The 23,743-nt window shown below is 41.3% G+C and overlaps 1 protein-coding gene across 2 annotated transcripts in view; it reads left to right on the top strand.

Annotated features, from left to right (window-relative positions):
• Window positions 1-23,743, top strand: part of RYK (receptor like tyrosine kinase) — a 77,544-nt gene that overhangs the window by 46,534 nt on the left and 7,267 nt on the right. The window contains exons 8-11 of one of the 2 annotated variants that reach the window (XM_059730761.1): window positions 1,686-1,819; window positions 5,702-5,788; window positions 18,551-18,620; window positions 20,685-20,817. In XM_059730761.1, coding sequence (XP_059586744.1) covers window positions 1,686-1,819; window positions 5,702-5,788; window positions 18,551-18,620; window positions 20,685-20,817 — 424 coding nt within the window. The remainder of the gene's footprint in view (window positions 1-1,685; window positions 1,820-5,701; window positions 5,789-18,550; window positions 18,621-20,684; window positions 20,818-23,743) is intronic. The other variant, XM_059730762.1, reaches the window with a different exon arrangement.

Genomic DNA, 23,743 nt, shown 5'->3' with positions numbered 1-23,743 from the left:
GGTAACGTGTTGAAAACCGCTAATATGATATCATTAGTTTCGGTTTTGGGTTTTTTTAAAGCAAAGATAAAACCCAAGTACTTGTGGGTCCTCGTTCACTCTCGTTACTATTTGACGTTACTACAGTGTCAGTCCTGTGCATTGGGAAACATCTTGGTGAATCTCTTTTGCATTTTAAATATAGGAATTTATTTGGGATGATTACTATTTCCTCCACAAATCTGGAGGAAGTTTTGCCATCTGTAACTGATCTCTCACCACTGTTCAAGGATGCTTTTTGATCATTTTCCTCAAAATTGCATTCATTTGTTTCCTCAGATCCTCTGAGGCTTGGGAGATCACCCTCATCTGTCAAAAAGCTGTCAGAAAAGGTGGTTTATACCTAGGAATATGAAATCCCAGTTACTTGATATTTAATTGCCCACAAGAGGTCAGAGAAGGACAGTAATGTACAACTTCTTTTTTTTTACATCTTTGTTTCTGCTCCGTCCCCCGCCCCGCAAGCCCTAAGGTCATCACTTATCAGCTCCCATCCGAGTACATTCTGTTCTGGCTTTGTCTTATCAGTCAGGAGCCAGCCTATCAGAAACCCCATAGGTAACACCACCTTTACTATAAGCAGAATCATGACCTCTGGAAACTTTTTACTGAGCCAAGAAAAGCACTTGTCTAAGATTTTGTAGGCAAGCACTGTCCCTCCATTGATGCAACTTGTTCTTGTGTTTTCAGATCTGAGTTGGCTGAACTGTAAATATGTAGGTAGTATGCAGTGCTTGTGCATAGTAGGCATGCGGCTTAGCGTCCTTCATCCAAATGTATCAAGATGCCTTTGCTCTGGGTTGGCTGTCCTTTTTTTTTAAAGGAAGTCCTCATTTGTCATGGTATGGACCTTAAGCAGTCTCCAGAAGGAAAGTAACCTTTGCTTTTGTGCTATAGGTTGGTAAAGAACACCAAACCCCTTTCATAGTGGCAACTTTGTAGCATGAGTATTATTTGGAGTAGACTTCTTTGCTTCTGGGGATCACGCCATGCTTTTTCTGTCTACCAGTGTTTTTGTGACGCCCAAAAGCACAGGTGAAGAATGGAAATGACTAATATTGAAAGCATATTTGAAAAAAAATGTTCTGACCTTTCAGTATTAGAAATCTTATGTTATTGAAAATTGTTTCAGGTATGACAAGTGTTATCCCATTAAAAAGTAATCTGTGGATTCCAGAAGTGTAATAACATTAGGCCTTTTTGAATATAGTAAAACTTAAATGCCTCAGAGATCCAGAAGAGGGCGCAGATATGGCTGTACTTTTACGCTTTTCTGTTACAGTCTTGAATTGGGAGCAGTCGTCTTTGTAAAATTATTACTCAACCATTGAGCATGGTTTTATTTGCTTAGTTATGAGCTAGTTTAAATTAATTTGGTAAAGATGTCATACATAACAAGGTATCTAGTGCAAAATATATAACCTGAGGGTTATGGAGAGTAACTCAGTTGGAGGTATTTAAATCCATGTTGCTTTTCTAAATCCAAATTCTTTTCCTACTTATAGCTTATAATAATACCTAATCTTATTCTTTTATAACCAACATTGACTGTTTTTCCATCTGTGGGGGTGATGATGATGGAGGAAAATGTTATGTTCATATTCTCAGTATAAGGGTATTTACATTGGTTGGTTTGGCTGTGCTGGCTCCTCAGGTTATCCAACATTACGGATAGAGAAGAACGATCTGAAAAGCGTCACACTGCTGGAAGCAAAAGCTAAAGTGAGGGACATAGCCATCTCCAGGGAGAGGATAACACTAAAAGATGTACTCCAAGAAGGTATTTACAAACTGTCTCAAACACTTGCTATTTACAGTGTGCTGTTTATTTTCTTATTTTCACCCTCAAAATTCTTTCAAAGGATGTTTCACAAAAACAGAAGATGTCATATGAGGAACAGGAGTAACTTCTGCAGAGAAAGTTGCAAGAAGTAATTAAGAACGTATGCATGCATTTTCTCCATCAGTTCATTGTTTCTGCATAAATATATTTTTCTCCGATTCAGATTCCAAACGTTTCTCAGTTCATAGGAACTAAATTATCGTGAAAAGTCACATTTCAGTGTCTTGAGGTTTTTTCTTGATTACCTTGTATTTTATTTAAATAAAATCTTTGGTGTCTGGTATTTGAGCAGCTTCTTCATTAAGGCACAGGTTGATTAAATGCAGCTGAAATGAATGGTAAAACGATTCATTTTCTACTGAACTTATTGGGAGAGGGCTTCATTAAGTTCAGTCAGCTTTTAAAACTTAATGGTTTTCTTTTCAATTCAGTCTCATTAGAGCTGGTAAAAGAAGATTAGTACATGATGAGAGAGAAAAATATATATGAGCATAGTGTCAATACCAAGATTCCTTAGAGGGAGGGGAGGCATTAGTTGCTGCTTCTTGTCTTTTTAAAGTTCTATTTTGGGAGTGTACATGTAAGCTTTTGTTAACCTGTTTTGTCTAATAATGTTGATTTCAAGACAGCTAAAAATTGCTCTTATGTTGTCTCAGTAATTTGAATGATTGCAATGAGTATACATCTTTAAACATATGCTCATAAGCCTGGCTAGATTTGAAACATATCAGAGCTAGAGATCGGCGCTATTAAATCACCTCCTGAGTAACTGATAGTGTGTCTGTGCTGTTGAGCGAGAACTTTTCTCGAAGTGTCTTAGAAATTAAGTATCTTCCATGTCTCAGAAGTGTTGGTTGTAGCCATGTTGGTCTACAGACATGGACAGACTTCTCTGGGTAAATCTGATATCTTTTTTTAGGCCAACTAAAATAGTTGGGACATTTCTTTTTTGCAAGTTTTTGGGCAGACAACCCTTCTTCAGGCAAGGGAAGCACATTCTTGTTGCCTTTACCACTCAAGTAATTTAATTCTGAACTTTTGTTCTCCTATTTGCATGTGGTTGGCGCCACAAAAGGAGCTGCTAATGAATCCTTTTGTTTCCACTTGCCTGCATCTGCCTATGATATAAGAAGGTATCTGATGACTAGAAGCAGCAAAGTAGCCCAAGTAAGCTTGCATGATCTGCCTAAAAGGAAATAATGTTTCCTATTTCCGTGGCATGCAGATCAAAGTACCGTTGAATGCCATGTTGCCAGATCCTAGGAGAAGCAAGCAGTTTGGGTTGTTTTTTTGTCTGCCTGAAACTTTCAGACTTGAAATTTGGTTTGGGGTCCATCAGTATCTTCAAAGTCTGCATGTTCAACTTAAAGCCCCATGAGAAGTCAAGCTTCTTGAGCCTAATACCTTCCATTTCTGTTCAGTCTCACAACACCACTGGACTGGGTTTGTAAGAAATCATTAGAGCTGGTGGCGTGAATCAGTAAAAACATTCAGAATTCTCAAAATTTTAACTACGTTCTTTTAGAAATCTGTGGTACCTACAGTTGGCCACGTCTGGAAATCTTGACCAACACTTAACTCCATTCAGAGTATTTAGTTGTTTTCATAATTAAAATTGTATTTTGAATGTTGCCATGACTTGACCAAGTGGTTGAAGAAAGGGCATGTAAAGCATGGAAGAAGATTCAATCAGGGGGACAGACCTCACTTTCTGCTCTAGACAGCTCATTTTCAAATACACAGGGCACAGCTCTCCTTGGTGATGTATGGGAAGGTCTGCTATGCTCCCAGAAATGTTCATCAGCTTGTGCTGATGGACAGACCACAGTAGTGCAACATTTTGTTGTATTTTTGACGTAGTATCATGATATCCAGACTCATGTCACACTCTTTGGTTACAGCTCTGCAACAAGAATAGGTTTTGCAGGATCCCTTAACTAATCAGTCCAGGTCCCCAAATTAACTTTTAGTGCAGCTTTTAAACTTGGCTAACTGGAACAGAGGAATGGATATTGATGGTAGGAAGATGTTTGCCAAGGTATAGATAAGATCCGTCCTTCCTTTTTTTGTGTGTTCTTGTTATGACGAGGTATTCAGCAGAATTCAGGGATTCATTAGCATACAACAGGGCTGCTCCATGGGTGCTGCTATGGCCTGTCTAGGTAAGGTAAATGTAATGGCTTAAAATGGCTCTCTTTTTAGAGTAGGACAAATGGAATAATTTTGTAGGAGCACAAAATGTAGGGCGAGTGTCAGTTTTAAACCTGACTTCCGGAATCAAAGATGCTATCTGTATAGTTTATCGATGCCAAAGTCAAGTCCTGTGGAGTGGGCCAGAGTGTTATAAAACTCGGGTGTGAAATTGTGTAAAATGTACTTCATTATATTCTTATTGTGGTTAGATGTTTCAGTGTGTGAGAATTTTTTCGTTAACTGCTTTCATTCCTCTAGTTCAGGACTGCAGGGTAAGTAAATACCATCTCTGGTTTTGGAGGTGGGAAGAATAGTGCAATCCCATCACACATCTGCACTACCTTTCTTTTGTGGGCATTTGCATGCCTTTGTAGATTATTAATGTAGATCTAAGATACTGTTAGTAGCCCTGTTTTCAAGTTGGGAATTGAAGGAGGAAGATTTCTGCTTTTTTAAACAATCTAGACTCTGTAATTACACTTGCATGTAATCCCCTCTTTGAGCTAGCTGCTGCTTACATGAATCACAGGATAGGAGTCTGTGGAGCCAAAATAGCCAGAATTGCATTAATGGTAGGTAATCTGTTTTTTATTTAGTTGGCATTATTTGTCTCTTTACAGTAAAGCTTAGGGATCAACTGAAATTGGGGGCCCCCTCAGTGTTAGGCTCTGCACAACCAAATTAAGACAGTCGTATCCCAGGTTGCTTACAATGTGAATAGGCAAGACAGACAAGTGGCTAAGAGAAATGGGTATGGCATGCAAGCAGAGGGAACAGTGCATTGTTGCAAACATTGTGGTGATTGTGTGATCATTTTGCGTAGCTTCTGCATCTGCTTTCCTTACCATAGCCCACATGGCTTAAAACAGGGAGCAGAGCCACAAAAGACCCAGCAGTTAAGTTAATGATTCTCGACCAGGATGTCATGGCGCCTTGGCATGCCTTGAGATCCTTTCAAGGGTGTCATAGGGTGCTACGCAATGTTAACACTGTTGTGTGTGCAAACATGATTCAAAAGATAAACCCAGAGACTTCAAATAGAAATCCATTGTGTTAAAAGTATTAAGACCTGTCCTGGTCTTTCACTCATCTTTTAACTACCAAAAGAACTCAGAAAGTTGAGAGCTGGCATCTTCCAAGGGGTGCCTCAAACCTTAAAAGATTGAGAACCACTGAGATAGGTCTGCCTTGCCAAAAGCCCATGCTAGGGAGCTTCACAGCAAAGCATTGCATGTCTGGTCTGTGCTCACAGCACCCTAAAATGAATATAATGTGGCTGCACCTTGGGCACATACTAGTAAACTTGCGTGTTCACAGGACTGCTGTTGAACACATGTCCAGAACCTCATCGACAGCTACATTTAAGTCCATTTCCGGGTGGTTTCTGGATATGTTCAGTATGTATACTACACAGTTCTGGCTTTGGTAGTTTCTTGGGATTTGAAGACTTTCAAGGACTTCAAATTTGGAATTTACAGAAATATAATTGCAAAGCATCCTAATTTTCTGCTGATCCTGCAAGAACATGCCTCAGGGTAATATTGTCTAAGTGTGTTTTTAATTAAATGGTTTATGAACTTCATTGAAATGCATTATCTTTATAATAGCATTATGTTGTTTTCGCAGGCACTTTTGGGCGCATTTTCCATGGGATTCTAATAGAGGAAAAAGACCCCAGCAAAGAGAAACAAGTTTTTGTCAAAACTGTTAAAGGTAAGGTTTCAGAGAGGTGTTTCTTCCTCTTACTGTTCAAGCTGTCATCAAAGGGCAGAAATGGAAACCTTTGCAAAAAGGGAGTCGTGTGCATTCCACCAAACATTCCAGTTACTGCACCTCTAATCTCATTTGCTTAGTTAGGGCTCTGGTATTTAGCAAGTTAGATGCACGTTAATTTTTAAGTTAAATTGTTGGCCCTACAAAACAATTTAAATAACTCTCTTCAGATGGTCCTGTTTCCTACCTCTAAACTGGACTAAAAAAGTATGCCTAAAGACATACACCACACATCTTCAACATGTTTCATATTATTGAGCATCATGAGGGTACATGGCTATGCTAAATCTAAAGAAGAGCCTGGTTCCTGCCCCTAGGTTTTTCCATTCTAAATTGAACACTCATTCAGACATACAAAGCATTTGATGATGCACGATTTTAAAGTTAACTTTTTCCCTCTTTAGATTAATGTAGATTGGTTTTGTAGAAGTCTGTTTTAAGGAGGTCTTTTGGTGAGTTTGGCATGGAGAGGGCTGAAAAAATATTCTCATATGCTGAAATGTTATATATGGTGTAGGAATCACTATTAAAAAAATCTTCATGCAGATCTTTCTCTCCACAGATTTTTTTTGTTGCTACTGTTCTTTTTGGTAACTTTTATCTTTAGCACTGCAAGGCAAAATAAGTATATATAGTAGCCCCCTTTTATTATAGTCTTGCATCATTTGGACTAGGCAAACCAGTACTCTTTTTTAGAGTCCTTCCCATCAATGATCAGTGCTTTAAAAACCTTTCCTGATTTAATTTTTCATTGGCTGGTAAGTTTTTTTTTTTTGGGGGGGGGGGGGGTTATTAGCACATGATGGGTACAAGGGAAAAGGGATTTTAACAAGACTAGTATATACAGAGATTGATCATCTAATCTAGCCTAACTATCCATTTATACTAATCATTTTTTACTTTATAGTTCATACTTTAAAGCTAATGCTTTCAAGCTTGTTTTAAAGAATTGTTTCACGATTTGATTAACGCAAGAATAATTAAGTGCATGCATATAATAGTGCTAGGATGTAACTTAGTGAGGAACCATTGCAAAAAATATTTGGTTTGACTTGAAGTGAATGTTAGGCCTTTTTTAAAGGCCTTACTAGGGTAAACTAAAATTCCTTCCCCCCCCACCAAATTTGGTTTGTTTTGAGTAATATATATAGAGGGGAAGGGGGAGGCAGGGGGTGTATGCAGCATAGCTTACCCAGGCGGTGCAGTGCAGGTGCAGTCTGCTTCCATCCCCCCATCCCATCTTGCTTGCAGTGCTCCACATGGGGCTGAGCTTTGCCCACTCCTGCTCAGGGCAACCTGTGCCATACTCCCGCCTGGACCCACTGCGCCTGCTGTTGACCCTGGCAAACATGCACAACTTCCCGGCAGGGCTGCCTTCCACCCACTTGGTCTCCCACAAGTGGCTAAGTGGATGACAGGTGACCTGGAGCTGGAGCCCCACATCGTGGGGCATCCCCATGCTACCTGCTGCCAGCAGAGGTGGGAGGAGGAGGAGCTGCTGAATAATACCTGCATGGCTGCAGCAGCAGCAGGAACAGCCCCACTGGGAAGCTTTATGCACTCCCTGGGGCCAGGGTGGTGCCATCGGTGGGCTCAAGCAGGAGCAGGCATGTCTCAGCCCCATGCAGTGTGCTGTAGGCACAGCTACAGGCCAGATGCAGTCAGCCAACCAGATGCGACATGTGGGCCATATTCTGCCCACCTGAACTATGGTAATGAGACTTGTTGAAAGGCAGCAAATGCTTTGACTTGGACTTCACCAAGAACAAAGGAATTTGTGAATCTAGAAATATGACTCTTATCCCATGCTGTCCTCTTTTGTGCCTAACCCTATTGAGCAATCCCTTCCTGGCATGAAGGACTTTCAGCTCTCTTGCTTTCTTCTAACATCAGCTGGCACAAGATTAATTCTACATTGGTACCTGCAGATTTAGATTCTTATACAGAGTCCACTGAAAATGTTTGAGATAAGTATTCAACATGGTTTTGACTGAGAAATTTTCTCAGAAACATCAGTTCCTTTACAGATACTGCCTGTATCATCACTATACTAGTTTCACCTGCCATCCCTTCCTACCACCAGTGTTGTGCTGTGGGAGTGAAGCATGATATTAAGGAAGGAAGATTTGAACAGTTTGTTCTTCGCCTTTTGATGACTGTCTAGTGTTGAATTAGCTTTATGGAAGGGCATTTCAGCAGGCAAAAGACAAGACTGGAAAGTCAAATAACTAGTATTACATTATCCTTAGTTTAACCATGTTTTTTTTTTCTTGGTTATAGGCCTTTGTAATGTAATTTAGGTTCTTCAGATACTAGAAATTTAGACACGTTAGAAGTGACTGGATAAGCTATACTGAAGAAAAGGGTCTTCAGCTTGGGGACTGGAATTTAATCACTGTCAGTTAATCATTTCAGGCAGTCATCTCCTCTGCCAGCTTTGAAACAGGCAGTGTGTAATTAGGTTAATTTTAATATGGCAGAAATAAGTATGGCATTCATTATACTAGATACTACCTTGCGAAATACACGCTACTTGAAAAAGTAACCAAAAGGTCTCCTCATTTCCGTAAGATTCTTAAACTTCTCTCTTTTTATCTGGATCAAGGCAAGAAAGATAAGAAAATGTTTTTTCAGATGTACAGGCCAGTTGACCCAACAGAAAGCAGGATCTCTAGGCCTGTCATCACAAAGATGGATTGAAAAATCCCATTGGGCATTAATGGAAGATCAGTGCTAGGGCAAGAACCATGCCCTCTGGTCTCACTCTTCTGAAGTGTATTTTTTAGGAAGTGCTCTGAGGCGCACACTGAAATCTTTTGCCCACAAATGGATTAAATGCCAATGCCCCTTTTGGGAGGAGTGTCCCCTTTCAGATTCTGACCCAGAAAGAGAAAATTCAAAATGAACAAGCAGCTGTTTGGTCATTATGTGTGAAGAGGCAGTAATTACTTTACATTTGCCACAGGAGAGGGATGGGGTTGCAGATGGAATTGGAGACAGTTTAATTTGGAAAAATGAGACCAATAAGCCAGTCAGCTGGATTCACCAAGGGCTACTTAAGCCTGACCAACCTGATTGCCTTGTATAATGTGGATGCAAGGAGACAAGTAGATGTGATATTCCTTGACTTTAGCAAGGCTTTTGACATGGTAACATTCTCGCAAACAAGCTAAGGAAGTATTGGTTAGATGAATGGAATGTAAGGTGGATAGAAAACTGGCTGGATAATTGGGCTCAGAGGGTAGTAGTCAATGGCTCAAAGTCTAGTTGGCAGCCGGTATCAAACGGAGTGTCCCAGGGGTCAATCCTGGGGCTGGTTTTGTTCAGTATCTTCATCAGTGACTTGGAAGATGGCATAGAGTGCACCCTCAGCAAGTTTGCAGATGACACCAAGCTGTGGGGAGTAGTAGATACGCTGGAGGGTAGGGCTAGGATTCAGAGAGACCTTGACAGATTGGAAGATTGGGCCAAAAAGAATCTCATGAGGTTCAGTAGGGACAAGTGCAGGGTCCTGCATTTAGGACAGAAGAATCCCATGCACCAGTACAAGATGGGGGCTGACTGGCTGGGCAGCAGCTCTGCAGAAAAGGACCTGGGGGTTACAGTGGACAAGATGCTGAATCTGAGCCAGCAGTGTGCCTTTGTTTCCAAGAAGGCTAACAGCATCCTGCACTGAATTGGTAGGAGTGTTGCCAGCAGATCAAGGGAAGTGATTATTCCCCTCTATATAGCATTAGTGTGGCCACATCTGAAGTTCTGTTTCCAGTTTTGGGCCCCCCACTACAGAGAGGATGTGGACATATTGGAGAGAGTCCAGTGGAGGGCCACAAAAATAGATAGTGGGCTGGAGCACATGACTTGCAAGGAGAGGCTGAGGGGACTGGTCTTATTTAGTCTGGAGAAAAGAAGACAGAGGGGATTTAATAGCAGCCTTTAACTACCTGAAGGGGTATTCAAAAGAGGATGGAGCTGAGCTGTAATCAGTGGTGGCAAATGGCAGAAAAAGGAGCAATGGTCTCAAGTTGTAGCAAGGGAAGTTTAGGTTGAATATTAGCAAAACTTTCTCAGAAGGAGGGTAGTAAAGCACTGGAACAGGTTAACCAGAGAGGTTGTGGACTCCCCGTCTTTGGAAGTGTATAAGACCTGGCTAGACAAAACCTTGGCTGGGATGATATACTTGAGGATGTTCTTGCTTTGAGCAGGAGGTGGGACTAGATCAGTTTTTCAACACGTGGGTTGTGACACAGAAGTGTATATGAAGGGGTAATGAACAAACTTTAAAAATGGATTCTCCTTTAAAGGAGAAAAACATGGGAAACCACGGGTTTCCCCTTGCTGGCTGGCATAGGTCTAGCCTGCAAGGGGCTGTTTGGGTTTGGGGGGAAGCAGGAGAATGGCAATCGGGCACACATGTACATGTCAGCCAGGCAGTGTGGAGAGTAGCTGCCACAGCTCCCTCTCATGGCCCAGCCCCTGCTGCTGCTTCCCGTTAAGCTGCGGTCCTACCCTGGATGGCAGGTGTGGTGGGGTGATGGGCAGTGAGTCTCGCCACCTGTTCCACCCTCCCACACTGGGTCCTGCTTGCTGGGCCATGGAGGCAGCTCCATGCCGGTTCAGCCAGGCTGCAGCCCTGTGTCTGCTGAGGGCACACAAATCTTCTGGACCTGTCATCTGCCTTCCCTCCCGCCCTCCCCCCTGCCCCCTCGATTCCACATGCCCACCCTCCTGCTCCAAACATGCACCCACTGCCCCAAACCCTGGAGACTAGGGGTGGGAGTGTGGGGCACCAGCAGGGCTAGGGCTTGGGGGGCTGTGGGTTTGGAATGAGGGGCACCGTGGGGCTGCTTTTACTGGATCAGGACTGACCACTAATATTTACAAATGGGTCCTGGTACAAAAAAGGTTGAGAACCACAAGACTAGACAACCTCCTAAGGTTCCTTCCAACCCTAATTTTCTGTGCTTCTCTGCTACACTTGTGGCTTCAAATTAGAACTTCATGTTACTCTTAGAGAAGTTATCAAGAAGGAATGGGAGTTTCCAGAGAAAATGAGAATAGTGAGTTAGATAGCCAGGCAATGTTATAATATCCATTACCACAAATTAAATTGCCATTGCCAGGCTCCCTAGTGCTGACAGGCTTCCAAGATTGGGAAGTGACTTGCTAATCCAGTGTTCCCCACATGTCATCATGTTTTAAAAAGCAAATGTATGGCCTGGCATCACCCCTGGTCCTGGAAGATGCATGATGGGAGCTGAAGAATTTTATCTCCGATCCCCAAAATCATGCATCCTGCTGCCAGATCTTACAGTATTGGAGATCACTTGCCTGGTGCTGAGCTCTACAAGGAAACTTGAATGGCTTTGCAGGCATCCTAGCACTGGGGAATGGCTCCTGAACTGGGTGCCCTTTAAACTAATGTGCCATATATTCATGTCACAAATCAGCCACAAAGATATTCCACACTAAATATAGATCTCCTTTGTGGCTGGTTTGCCATTTTTATCACTTGAGAAATTGGTTGAGCATGTGACATATTATATGATTTAATACAGCCATTCAGTAAGTTTAACATGTCAGGGGGCTTAGCATATTCAAGACCCTGATTTGCTACCTTGTCAGAAAGCCCTGCACATGTTGAACATTGCAGCATCCCAGAAGAGATTCTTGATTGCCACTTTATCTCACAGTTGAAAGAACACTCATAGTGACAAGCTTAGCCTTAACCTTAACAAGTAATGTGAAAATTAGGAATTGATCTGTGGGACTAAGATGAATAGGTTTGTTTACTAGTCTCTTATTTCTCCCTAAAAGATAAGCTCAGCAAGAAGCATGGTCTCCATCCATTCTGGACAGGCTTATACATGTTTATCCACCAGAACTCCTGGTAATGACTCCCTGCTAAAGTTAGAAAAATTATAATCCCCTCTTACGAATTGCTCTGTGCTTGGCAAGAGCTGATGATTCTGCTGATGATTATGATCACCTGCCTAGTGAAGCAGGCCACAATTCATTGTCCAAACATTATTGCAGGTTAGCTTGGAGACCCATCTCATATATTTAAGTTACTACCATTATACATTGTAAGCAGTAGGGTAATGTCTGTGGTAGGTGTCTCCAAGAAGCAAAGAGTGTATACTGAAAGCACTTAAGTGGAAGTGACAGACCCTGTACAAGATTGTCCATAAGTCTCACACCTAACTCATTTTATTTTCAATTTGTCTGAGTCTGGCTTACAAACAGATACTACTTATGTATATTTGACATTGTTTCAGCCTGTTAGCAACCAGTTGTAGTGAAATTGTGCCAACAAAGTTATAAGGTTATTTATTTGATGTAGGGCTACAGTATTAGTTATTCCCTACATGCACTAAAACTTGTTAAATTTTAAAGGATGGTACTTTCAATAACATACTATATTTTTAATGCAAAAACATGCAACTCAGTAATGTTGTAGTCTTGAAGTTACATACAACTATACTTTAAAAGAAGCTTATATCTCCCAAACCCTGAATTCAAGTTCCTGGTTTTCCAGTGAAGGACTGATGACGAACATCTAGAGTAGTCTAAGAAATGCATTTGAGGGCCTACGTTAAGTGTTTGCTTCTTTTTTTGAAAGAAAACCATCTTAATTCTGATCTTGGGAATGAAACAAAATGGAGAATATTCTAATTTAGGTCGCATTTGTCATGGTATATGATCCCACTTTGTTAAGAAAATACATAAACAGATTTGAAACAATTTTACATATGTAAAAACATTTTTGTTTCTCCTAAGTGCTTGGTCCCATGGAAAAAAATAACTTTTCTTAGGCCTTGGACACATTACATTTTTAGCACTACATGTGCTTGTAGCCTTTAAAGGTTCCAGACAGCTAGTGTCCACATGCTAAGGTTGTTCGTAGGGCTACAGAGATGGTGGATCCACACTGGTGGAGGCCTGTCTTAACTGCTACCCTGCTCCATGGCTGATCAGACATGTCTGCTGTGAGTGGCTTGCAGACAGCTCATCAGCCGTTGTCAGTGGCAGCAAGAGCTGATTTGGTGGTGAAAACTCCTAGATCAACCGTTTTCTTTGCTGTTGCCATTTGCAGGTATCCAATTAACTTCTGCCACTTGGCAGTAGGAGCTCATCAGGCAGCAGAGCCTAAAGACAGCCCAGTTTTGTAGCACTATAAAAGTAACCTGTGTCTAAGGCCTAATTCACCCTTGCTTTTACCCTTTTATTAACTTCAAACTTTGTGCATCTGCAACATTTCTCAGCCCTTTGAAAAGTGGGTGGTGGGTCTATATTTTGAAGTATGGCGCTGTTTCCACAGTTGTACCTGGTAGTGTCAAGACTTCATGCTCAGAGATATCTTCTGCAGAAAAATCTCTCAAATGTTTTCCCCACCCCTCTCCCCCTCATATTTCTGCCTCTCAGGCATCGTTTGATTTTTTTTGCGCACTTAAAACTGACAGCATTTTTCTTCAGTATTGCCAGCTGTTGCACTTTTAATAGACTGCTTCCAAGGATGGTTGAAATCTAGTACCAGTATTTTAACACCACTTTTTCATATTTCATGTTAAATATTTAAAATAAAAGCTGGATGTAAAAAAATTGGGGGTGAGGGGACAGCAAGCAAAGGAACTATGAATTGTAACTAGCAGCTCCTTTTAGCTATTTTTTGGACTGTTCTATTGCTGAGTATCAACAGTTTTCTTCCTTTTTCCCAAATGTAATTCCAAACACCTATCTACAGGGTTATAAATTTGAAAATGTCATCCTGCTTTATAGCAGAGACTACACATGGTCATATAGACCAGTGTTTCTCAACCAGTGGGATGTGTCCCACTGGTGGGACTCAAAGATTGTGTAGGTGGGACTTCAGCTCGTTGTCTGATTTGAAAAAATCAGTTGTTTGCACTTCAAATAGATGAATCAACAGATACCTTGAACAGTGCAGTTTTGTGGAGCCTCATCTGCCAGTGACACCCCACATCTGGGAGTCCTGATTAGCTGGTAGTTCCCAGCTTCAGGAGCACAAGGGCTCTCGTGCTCCGGAGCCTCAGCCTGGCCACACAATTAATGGCATGATAAGAACCATCCTCTCCTCCTATAAAAACTTTTTGGCTTATTCCTTGTTTTATAATGCCATTGATTGTGTTAATGTATGCCTGGGTAACTACTTAAGATGCACAAAGACTCTGGATGAGCATAACATCTCACATCTGAATTTTCAATTTGAGATTCTAAAAGATTTAACCTGATTTAAATTCCAAAAAGTTTTGATCTGGTATCCCACAATGTTTTCACAAGAAAATTGGCAGACTGTGGGCTTAACTGCGAGACAGTTAGGTGGGTAGGAAGCTGGCTGCTGGGTAGGACCCAGAGAGTCCTAATGAATGGATCTGTGTCATCTTGGTGGGAAGTGGCCAGAGGTGTCTCGCAGGGGTCGGTGCATGGTCTAGTGCTATTCAACATTTTCATCAATGATTTTGGGATGAAGAGCTTACTGGCCAAGTTTACGGCCAACACCAAGTTATTGGGGAAGCATCATGCTTGAAGGTAGGCTGCAGATACAGGTGGACCTAGACAGGCTGGCAAGTTGGGCAGACCGGAACCAGATGAAGTTCACCGTTGAGAAATGTAAAGTGTTGCGCCCGGGGACGAACAGTCCCTTGCACACCTACAGGCTTGGCAACGCCAACCTGACCTGCACTACAAATGAAAAGGACCTGGGGGTAATAATTGACCACAGTATGAACATGATCCGGCAGTACAACACTAGCCAGCAGGGCCAACAGTACCCTGGCATGCATTGATCAATGCATCTCCAGCAAAACCAAGGAAGTGATTCTTCCACCCTACTTGGCATTGGTGAGATTGCAGCTGGAGCATTGCATCCAGTTCTGGGCACCGCACTTTAACAAGGACCTGGTAAAGCTTGAGGGAGTCCAGAGATGGGCCACCTCTATGATCAGAGACTTGCGCAGCAAGCCATACAAGGAAAAGCTGAGGGATCCAGGACTTTTCAGCCTCAAAAAGAGAAGACTGAGAGGGGACTTAGTAGCAGCTTACCACTACATCAGGGGAGTACATCAAGGGCTCAGTCAACAACTGTTCACCAGGGCACCCTTGGGGAAAACCAGGAGTAATGCTCACAAACTCCTGGAAGACCGTTTCAGGCTCAACATTATAGGAAAAATGACTTCACAACCAGGGTCCAGACTGTGGAATAAGCTCCCTCCAGAGGTGGTGCAATTGCCTACCCTGGAAATCTTCAAGAGGAGACTGGACAGGCACCTTGCTGGGGTCACCTGACCCCCAGTTGTCTTTCCTTCCTGGTGCAGAGGGCTGGACCCAATGATCTTCCAAGGTCCCTTCCAGCCTTACTATCTGTGAATCTGTAAAGGTATCTGGTAGGACAGAAATTCTTCTCAAAGCTAGAATTACAGGTGCAGGCTTGTTCTAGTATTGCTTTTAAAATGTAGCTTTTTATGCCTGAGAACATAGGTGCTGAAGAAACTCCAAATACACTGCCTTTTGTACATTCTCTCAGAACAGCAACAGGGAGTAGAAGGGAATCTCTCCAAGGCTTGGAGCAGGACTCTAAGCATTTCCACTTTGTTGTTCACATCCACATCAAGCATCTTGATGCCTGTCTTGCTGGGGTCGTCTGTCCCAGCAGTCTTTCCTGCCCAAGTGCAGGGGGGCTGAACCCGACGATCTTGTAAGGTCCCTTCCAACCCCTAACAACTATGAAACAGCACTGTTGATACAAGACCACTGCAAAAACTTCACCACAGTTCCAGACCTTCTGTGTTGGATATAACAGGTGGTGTCATAATCACCCTTATAAGCATGGCAAAAATTCAGAACTGGAAATCCAAGAGCACATCTGTGTGCTCAGAGTTCTTTACAATCCAGCTATTTTGGTCTTTTAAATATGGTTCTTGGAACCTAATTATATGCACCATTTTTATTGGTTTGGCCAGCATAACTAAGGAAAATAGCTATAAAAGGACAGGTGACTTAATAGAATTGTTCCTGTCCAGTTATCCATTTGACCGTAAGTCACTTTTTTTTTTTTTGCAGGAGAAACTGAAAATTATGAGCTAGATTCTGTTCTGAGTTGCAACTTGTTTAAATTCAAAATGATTTACTCCGACGTTGTTCAGATAGATTGACGTTGGTGTACTGAAGAACACTATTTGGCCCTGAATTGCTATTGTTTGTTGAGAATGTGTTGAATTGTATATAATTTATTTTCCTGCAGGAATGGTTTGACTTCTAGAAAACAAGGAAATAATATTGATAAGAAAGCACAATATGGATGCGGGAACTGTTTCACAAGATAAGATTTGGATTTCCGTATATACTTAAATGGGAGTCAATCATACTTTGGGTGCCCAGCCCCTAAAATATAATGTTATTTCTGAGCTGGCAGGAAACAGTGGAACATACAGGCATTTCTTCAGTGGGCCATTGTTGGGATTTTGTGATGGATAAAGGAAGGGCATCAGCAAAGCAATGTGTCCCCTGTAATGGGAAAAGCTAATGAACTCTGTGGAGAAACACTGTGCAAAAGCTAAGCCTCTGTGCCTTCCAATAGACATAATGAGTAGTAAAGCTGTATTCACGCAGGTCTGAGGGGCAGAGCTAATTAGCTGGCCTCCATGCTTCTGTGCTATGTCCTCTCAGGAGATGCAGAAAAACTCAGGAATGGGACATTTGGGTCAAACTGAAAAGTCCCCTAGGACATTAGGACACATTCCTGAAATTCTGGATGGTTCAAGAAACTGAGATGGTTGATACCTTTATCACTGAAGGATTTGCCAATAGATACCGTCCTGAAGTTTAGGTGAGCAGTTTGATTTCTGATCATGAGAAATAATATTCAAATGTCCCTGTGGACACAGTTTGGAAAATCAGATTTTGGTGAGCAGTTGGAAAGAAGGGAATAGGATCTGAGGCTCAAGGATTAGATTTACAAGTCAGCTCAAGACCTATCGGTGATTCATCGTAGAGATTACTCTTGAATCCAGGGGTTGCCCATGACTACGACATTTCATTAAGACATGCCTTGTCTGAAGAGGAGGTGGTATTTAATGCTTGCATTTCCTTCCCCCTCCAGCTGTATCTATGGCAAGCTTTTCTTCTCTGTCCCTAAACCACCATTAGTTCACTGAGGCCTTCTTGCACTTAATCTAGTTAGTGTTTCCAGTCCTTTCCCAGATCAGAACATCTTCACACCTCTTCAGCACATCCCTGGCTCAAAAATGTGTGCTTTCTTGTTCCTCTGACCAAACCTCTGCAGCAGGGGCAATTTTTTCAGGCGAAGGGCCGCTTACTAAGTTTTGGCAAGCCATCAAGAGCCACATGACAGGCGGCCAGGGGCAGATAAATAATAATTTTCTATATTTTTTAGGGGCCCCGCAGGCTGGATAGAATAGCCTGGCAAGCCACATCTGGCCCATGGGCTGCATTTGGCCCACCCCTGCTCTACAACCTTTTATCCATGTACACATGGAGCATTCTTGGTGTTTCAGGTATTGTTAATTGTAGATGGGGGTAAGTTTGAAGTGGCAATTCCTTGGGTTACTAGTTGCCCACAAATATGAGGGGCTGGACTGTGGCTTGGGAGGTCCCTTCTGGATCTATGACCCTGTCCCTTCTTGTCAGGTTGCTTTTGAATGCAATAGGTCTGTGGAAATTGAGCAATAACATAGTTACGATACCATATTAAACCAGTGGTCCACTTAGTCTGTTGGTGACCAGTACTAAATGCTGAAGTTTTAAGGTGCAAACCACTCATTGGATGTTGACACGTGTGACAGGAAGTTTTGGGCTTATTTCAAATAATTAGTTAATCCAGTTGCAAGCCACGAGGTCATATGCATTTATCTTGTATAGTCTAACTGCATATTAGATGTTTGTGTAAGAAAGAGTGTATTTTTAATTTTCCTAGACTCAATTACTTCAGGCAGTTTGGGTATGCATGTGCATGGGTAGGAAAAACTCATGGTTGGTTAGAAGCATGAACCAGAAATGATGACTTCTCAAATTTTTGCATAACGTTTAAGATTAGCTTTGGTTTTGGGACTAGCTGTTTAGATGTCAGGGGAGAGAAATGTACAAACTTAAAATCGGTTACTGGTTTGTTTTATGTGGTTTTCTTGTTGTTTGTTGTTGTGTTTTTTCCAATCCGTGCAGTAGCTGTGCTGACTTGTAGAGTCCCCTCCATAACTGTTGGGTTATTTTAATTGTAGGGGAAGCGTTTGGGGAAAAATATGGTGGAATGGTAAAAAGTTCAGAGTACCAGAGCTCACGGATATATTGGGTGAGGCCAATTAAAAGTTAAAACAATCTGGAAATAAATAAGACTGGTATCCTTTAGCCTGGAATTAAAGCTGAAAATATTTCAGTACAACTGGAGCTGATTTGGTACCTGTATGCATCTGCAATTGGACTACAAGTTAACCAAAATTAATGTTACTTTTTTATTTTCTATGCAGAGTAGCTTTATACTTTCATAAGGATCTTGAGCCTCTTCACTTTTTTTTTTAATATTTTTTAAATTGTGACTTTTGGAAGTTGGTTAGTTGTGCACAAACCAAGCCTATTTTCTTGTTATACTGGGGGGGGGGGGGGGGTTAATGACTCTTTGTTCAGTTTCCACAGATGATTATATTCATAGTTCTTTTTCCTTATATTCTTTAGATCAGGCCTCAGAAGTGCAGGTGACAATGATGCTGACAGAAAGCTGTAAACTCAGAGGCCTTCATCATAGGTAAGCAATATAATGTGTAAGTGATGTAACAGGAGTGAAATTAAATTATATCTGTGTAACCTGAAAATACTCCTTTGCTAAGAATATCAACAAAAAATGACTTCCACACTTACCAGATGTGCAGAATTTCAGCCAAAAAAGCTGAAAAGCTGCTCTAGAATGAACAGTACTGCACAAAAGAATACGTTAGGCGCTCATCTTATCATAAAGCATACCTGGTGCACACTTTATGATCTCTGAGTCCCATATGGTGCTGCAGGCATTTGCTAACTTATGTGTTTTGTTACATTATGCTTTCTTTGCAATGTGAAGGAGGCTGCGTAGGCGCTTTGTGATTCTCGGCTCCATCAACACTCAAGTTCTTTCCAGCCATAGCCAGGAGTGCTGCATGTAGCTCTGTAGGCACTCTCCAGCACTGTAGTAGAAAGGTTTCTATGCAGTGACACTTGTAATGCTGCTTGAGTGCTTATCTTGGCTCTCTGCACCCATTCCACTCTGTCTAGATCATTGAAACACCACTGGTAAGATTTATGCTTGTGTACCTAGGAGTGCTTAATTCTGTGGTGTGGTCTAAAGGAGTTGCTGGCAAGACTTTGGGGATGACTACGTTCATTGGAAAGACTTATGCAAGTCATCCAGGTAATTCTCAGTAAAGGGAGTTTCGCAAATACCACTGAGGGTGAAAATTGGCCTTTGGAATCTATTACTGGTAATTCAAGTAGGAAGGAACTTAGCTTGATTAAATCCAAGCTGATGTGGACTAACAATTAATCTTTTTACTTGTAACATAAAGGAGTTTGATCAAAGAATTATTGAGACAAAAACAAGGAGTTCTTTACCGACCTGTTAAAAAGGTTCTTTTCTGAGTGGAATCATGCATAATATAAAGTTCTAGTTTAACCATAGAAGGTCAGGTTAATGTAATAAATAAATACATATGCTTTCAAAGGAAGTACTTGTGTAATTTTTCTCTGCCTACATAGAATGATTGCACCAGTCTCTTACTTAGTCTCTGTACATGCCCTGTATAATAAACTGGGGCAGCAGACTTAAAGGCTCATCTGACACTGAGACTGATGATCTGGGATGTACCAGGAGTATTTCATGGAAGCTTTCAGGTCAGCCCGCAGGCATAAACCCCTGAATTAAAGCTCCCGAAGGGCACTTCTGCTCCTAGAATGCCACTTAATGTTGAGCAGACTTTTCAAAGTAGAAATATTTTGATTAAAGATTCCAGAGGCACTTTTCAATTGCAGTTCTTCGTTCTCTGAAATCTTCATATTTCAGCTCTTCCCGTTTTGGGGATGGGAAGATCATAATACCAAAATACCTTGTGAGTTTGAAATGTGGGTGTTCTTTCCACTCAGCTCTGTATTTGATATAATATAATGGAATATTTTCATGTATAGGTGTGTTTCAAAGGTGGTGCACTTCGAAAGCAAAGCAAGATTAATAATTAATTGTGAAAAAATGATAGATTCTGTATTAGCAGGCTTTTATCTTCAATCTGTTTTTGTCCATGCAAAATATAAATATATATATATATATATATATATATATATATATTTTTTTTTATTTATTTTTTTTTTTTTTTCTTAATGGAAAACTCAAATGTTTGCAGAAATTCTTAAGCATACAGCTTCAGGTTACCTTAGACCCAGGGTTTTTTGGCGGGCCTGATCTGGACCCACCTGATTCTTACTGCTCTCTGAACCAGCACAGCAGCTTGTGGAGCTGGGGTCAACACCTTTTGCTTTCCTTGCTGTCACCAAAAATAGTCCTCAGTAGGCCCCGCTACTCAAGAAATGGGTGGTGGGGCAGAAATGACAGTGGTGTTAACCCTTACAGCATCTTGAGCCGCTGTCAACTTGAGCAGCAGGGATAAGGCTCCTCCAGGAACCCCCTGGAGCATGTTTGACACCCTTGCCTTAGATTGACACTTCCATTTTCTTGCTCTTTAAATCCACTGTTCTTTATAGTGTTGTTCTTAACTGCCAAAGTGTCTCATTAACTTCACCAAATTTCACTTCCCAAAAATCAGGAATATCTGCTTTCACCTTCCAGGAATCTGCTCCCTATCACCCATGTCTGTATAGAAGAGGGAGAGAAGCCCATGGTTCTGCTGCCTTACATGAACTGGGGGAATCTTAAGCTGTTCTTGCGACAGTGCAAGTTAGTAGAGGCCAACAACCCTCAGGTGAGACGGTCATTTTTAAGGCTTAGTTCCTGCACAGCTTGCGCAGACTTTACCAACATCTTACCATGGAGTATGTTGTAAGAGATGATTTCCTCTCCCCCCACCCCTCCCTCTCCACCCCCTCAGGTTTGAATGATATGGAAAGCTTGTTAACTAGAATTTAAAAAGCAGCCATGGCAATGATTCATTTTAAGAATCTCGCAGGGGGGAAAAATATTTGATGCATTTATCAAAGCTTGTTGCAGACTCTCATTTTTCTTGGGAGATGGGAATCTTTCATATGCTTCACTTAACTCTGCATTCTGTCTATAGTTTAAAGCATCTTAATGGTGAATGTCTCGGGTCCTCATGAAAGGATTTGCTAGCTTATTTGCTGAAGGGTTTGTTTTTGTTAATGAAGTTCTCTGTCGGATTCTGCAAAGCAGGGCTATGAATTTCAAATAAAGCAGCCCTACATTGTGTTCCTAAATCCATAGATGAGCATGTGCCTGGTTGTCAAGGTATGATCACTCCCTAGCTTCCACTGGCATGGTGTGCCTTGTCCCTTAGGATAGCCCCATAAATTTATGCATCTGGTAGGGATGCAACATTCTGTAGTAACTGTCTGTCGGTGTAACCCCACTCCTAAAATATACAGTGAAAGCAGTAGCGTTTTGTGGGAGCCCTACCTCATTTAAGATGCAGACAGTTCAGGCTTACTTAGGAAGGCCATAAAATCCCTTGGTTTCTCTGCGTGCCCACTTTACCTTGTGCTGCAGATGTAGAGTCAAATAACCACAATCTGGGTTGTATTTCATTTAAGCTTTTAGGAAGCTTAGAATGCTACAATTGCATGGTTTAGCACTCCAGTCAGGTAATACACAGTTACAGTTCTGTCTGCAACTTGAATATGTATGCACTGCAGTCATTCCGATTATGTGCCTATACATCATTTCCTTACATACCTGGCATATAAATTATTTTGCTTCTCTCGCCTGTGCAGGGAATTGTTCAATAGCAGATGCCACGCAGGTTTATCTTTAAGCTGTTTAAAAAAGTAAATTGAGAAACAATGGTATATGGTCATAGTATTTAATAGTAAGGGTTGTATTAAGTTGTGTATGTAACCTTAACTTTGGCAGACAAGTTTCTTTGGGTAAATCCAGTGTCTTTTACCCGATAGCAGATTTACTCAAAGAACCTTGTCTGCCCGCGTCCTGAGACCATCATGGCTACGACCTATACCCCTAACCTTAATTTTGACACTGCTTGAATTTTGTGCGTCAAACCTGATATACTTTTCATTAAACAAGATCAGATCTTAGGTTTATGCACTAATCAACACATTTTCATGAATATTCTTAATACTTCCCTTATTAACAGGCTTTAAAAATTTAGGCAATTTTAAACCAATTTGATCCTTACTAGAGAGAAAAAGAAGCCCTTGCTCTTATGCAAGGCAGGGGGCAGTGCCTTGTTAAAACTTTAGAGGCATCAGTTGTTCTTCACTCTGGACTGGTACTAATGGCTGCCCACAGTCAGCCTGCCCACCTGCAAATAGCTGTCCTGTTGTTGTGGCTGGGGACTCAAAAATGGCTGAGTGTGATGCGAGCCATATCACTCCTCTTGCCTGCTATTGACTACAGAAGCTGGTGTGCCTTCAAGCATCTTAATATAATAGACCACTAAGCATAGGTGGACTTTATCCCTCCTGGTTATATTATGTAGTTTCATGTTTGGCAGAGACAGAACTGTGCAACCTGCAGAACCATTTGTTACTAAATTCAGTATAAAAATGTCTCGGTGTTTAGAGAAAATCTTGCCTAAAAGAATAGGGTACGCAGGCTAATTGAGTCTGGCAGCATTCACTAGATGAGAATTTATGGCTGTCAGCAAGGGAGTGTTTTTAAAGGTATGTGCTAATGTCATTTATACTAAGTGTTCAGTGTCTCAAATGGAAATGAACCAAAACAAAACTCTCATGAGAAGAAAGCCAGAGTTTAAAAAATGTTATTGGTAGGGCTCCTCTTAATCTTTTTTTCCTTTGGAAAATTCTGCTTGTTTTTTTAGCATGTGATTAACTTTTTAGTCCAAAAAACAAAGTACATTTGGCTTACTGAAATCAGTAAGTCAACCAAGTGTGATGCACTTAAATACCTACCAAGTGGCAAGGGACTTCCTTTCTGTTTACTTTGCTGCACACGGTGATTAACTCTGCTTTTGTTACTTTGTAGTGTGATCTCTGAATTGCAAGTGTGCAGACTATGTTAACACTGTCTTCTTCCCCTGCCCTCATGTCAGCCTATTCGATATTTGCTTTCATATAAGAGCTTATTGTCCACGTACCAAGAAAAATATGGAGGAAGACACTGCCAACATGATAACAATTATGTCCTGTTAATTTAAGGATGCTTGATCCAAATATCTTCTTCAACTGACTTTTTTTAATAAACAGCTGTGACCATACTGCCTTTAATGTAAGAGTGGAAAATACTTCGTACCTTGATCCCAGGGAGCTATTCTTCTTCTGCATTTACAAGTACCTTAACAATTAATTCGGCAAACTCTTAATTTTTCTGCGGTTCAGTTTTTTTCATTTGTTAGTAATGTATTAAATATGAAAAAAAACACTGTAATATTGGTAGTCTGCCGTGCTTAACATTTGGGCTCAGTTTATTCAGTTCCAGATTATCAATACCCACAAATCTGTTAAAACTATATAATTGTTTATCGTAACAGAGCAGGGAATCTGAAGTACAAATCTGTGGTATGGGTGGATTCACCAGGGTACTTGGGGGCTTGGTCATAATCCATTACTAAAGATCACTATTCCCCAGTAAAAAGTGTGCTGTGGAGACTGTTATCTTGGTTGGTCAAAATGATCTTCCCCATCCTTGATTTGATGGATGGCTACTGCAGGAAATTGGGGGCTAAAACACTTCAAACT

Source organism: Alligator mississippiensis, chromosome 7, assembly GCF_030867095.1.
Source record: "Alligator mississippiensis isolate rAllMis1 chromosome 7, rAllMis1, whole genome shotgun sequence".
In the NCBI taxonomy this organism is placed as follows: domain Eukaryota; kingdom Metazoa; phylum Chordata; order Crocodylia; family Alligatoridae; genus Alligator; species Alligator mississippiensis.
This window is presented reverse-complemented; position numbering and strand designations above follow the sequence as displayed.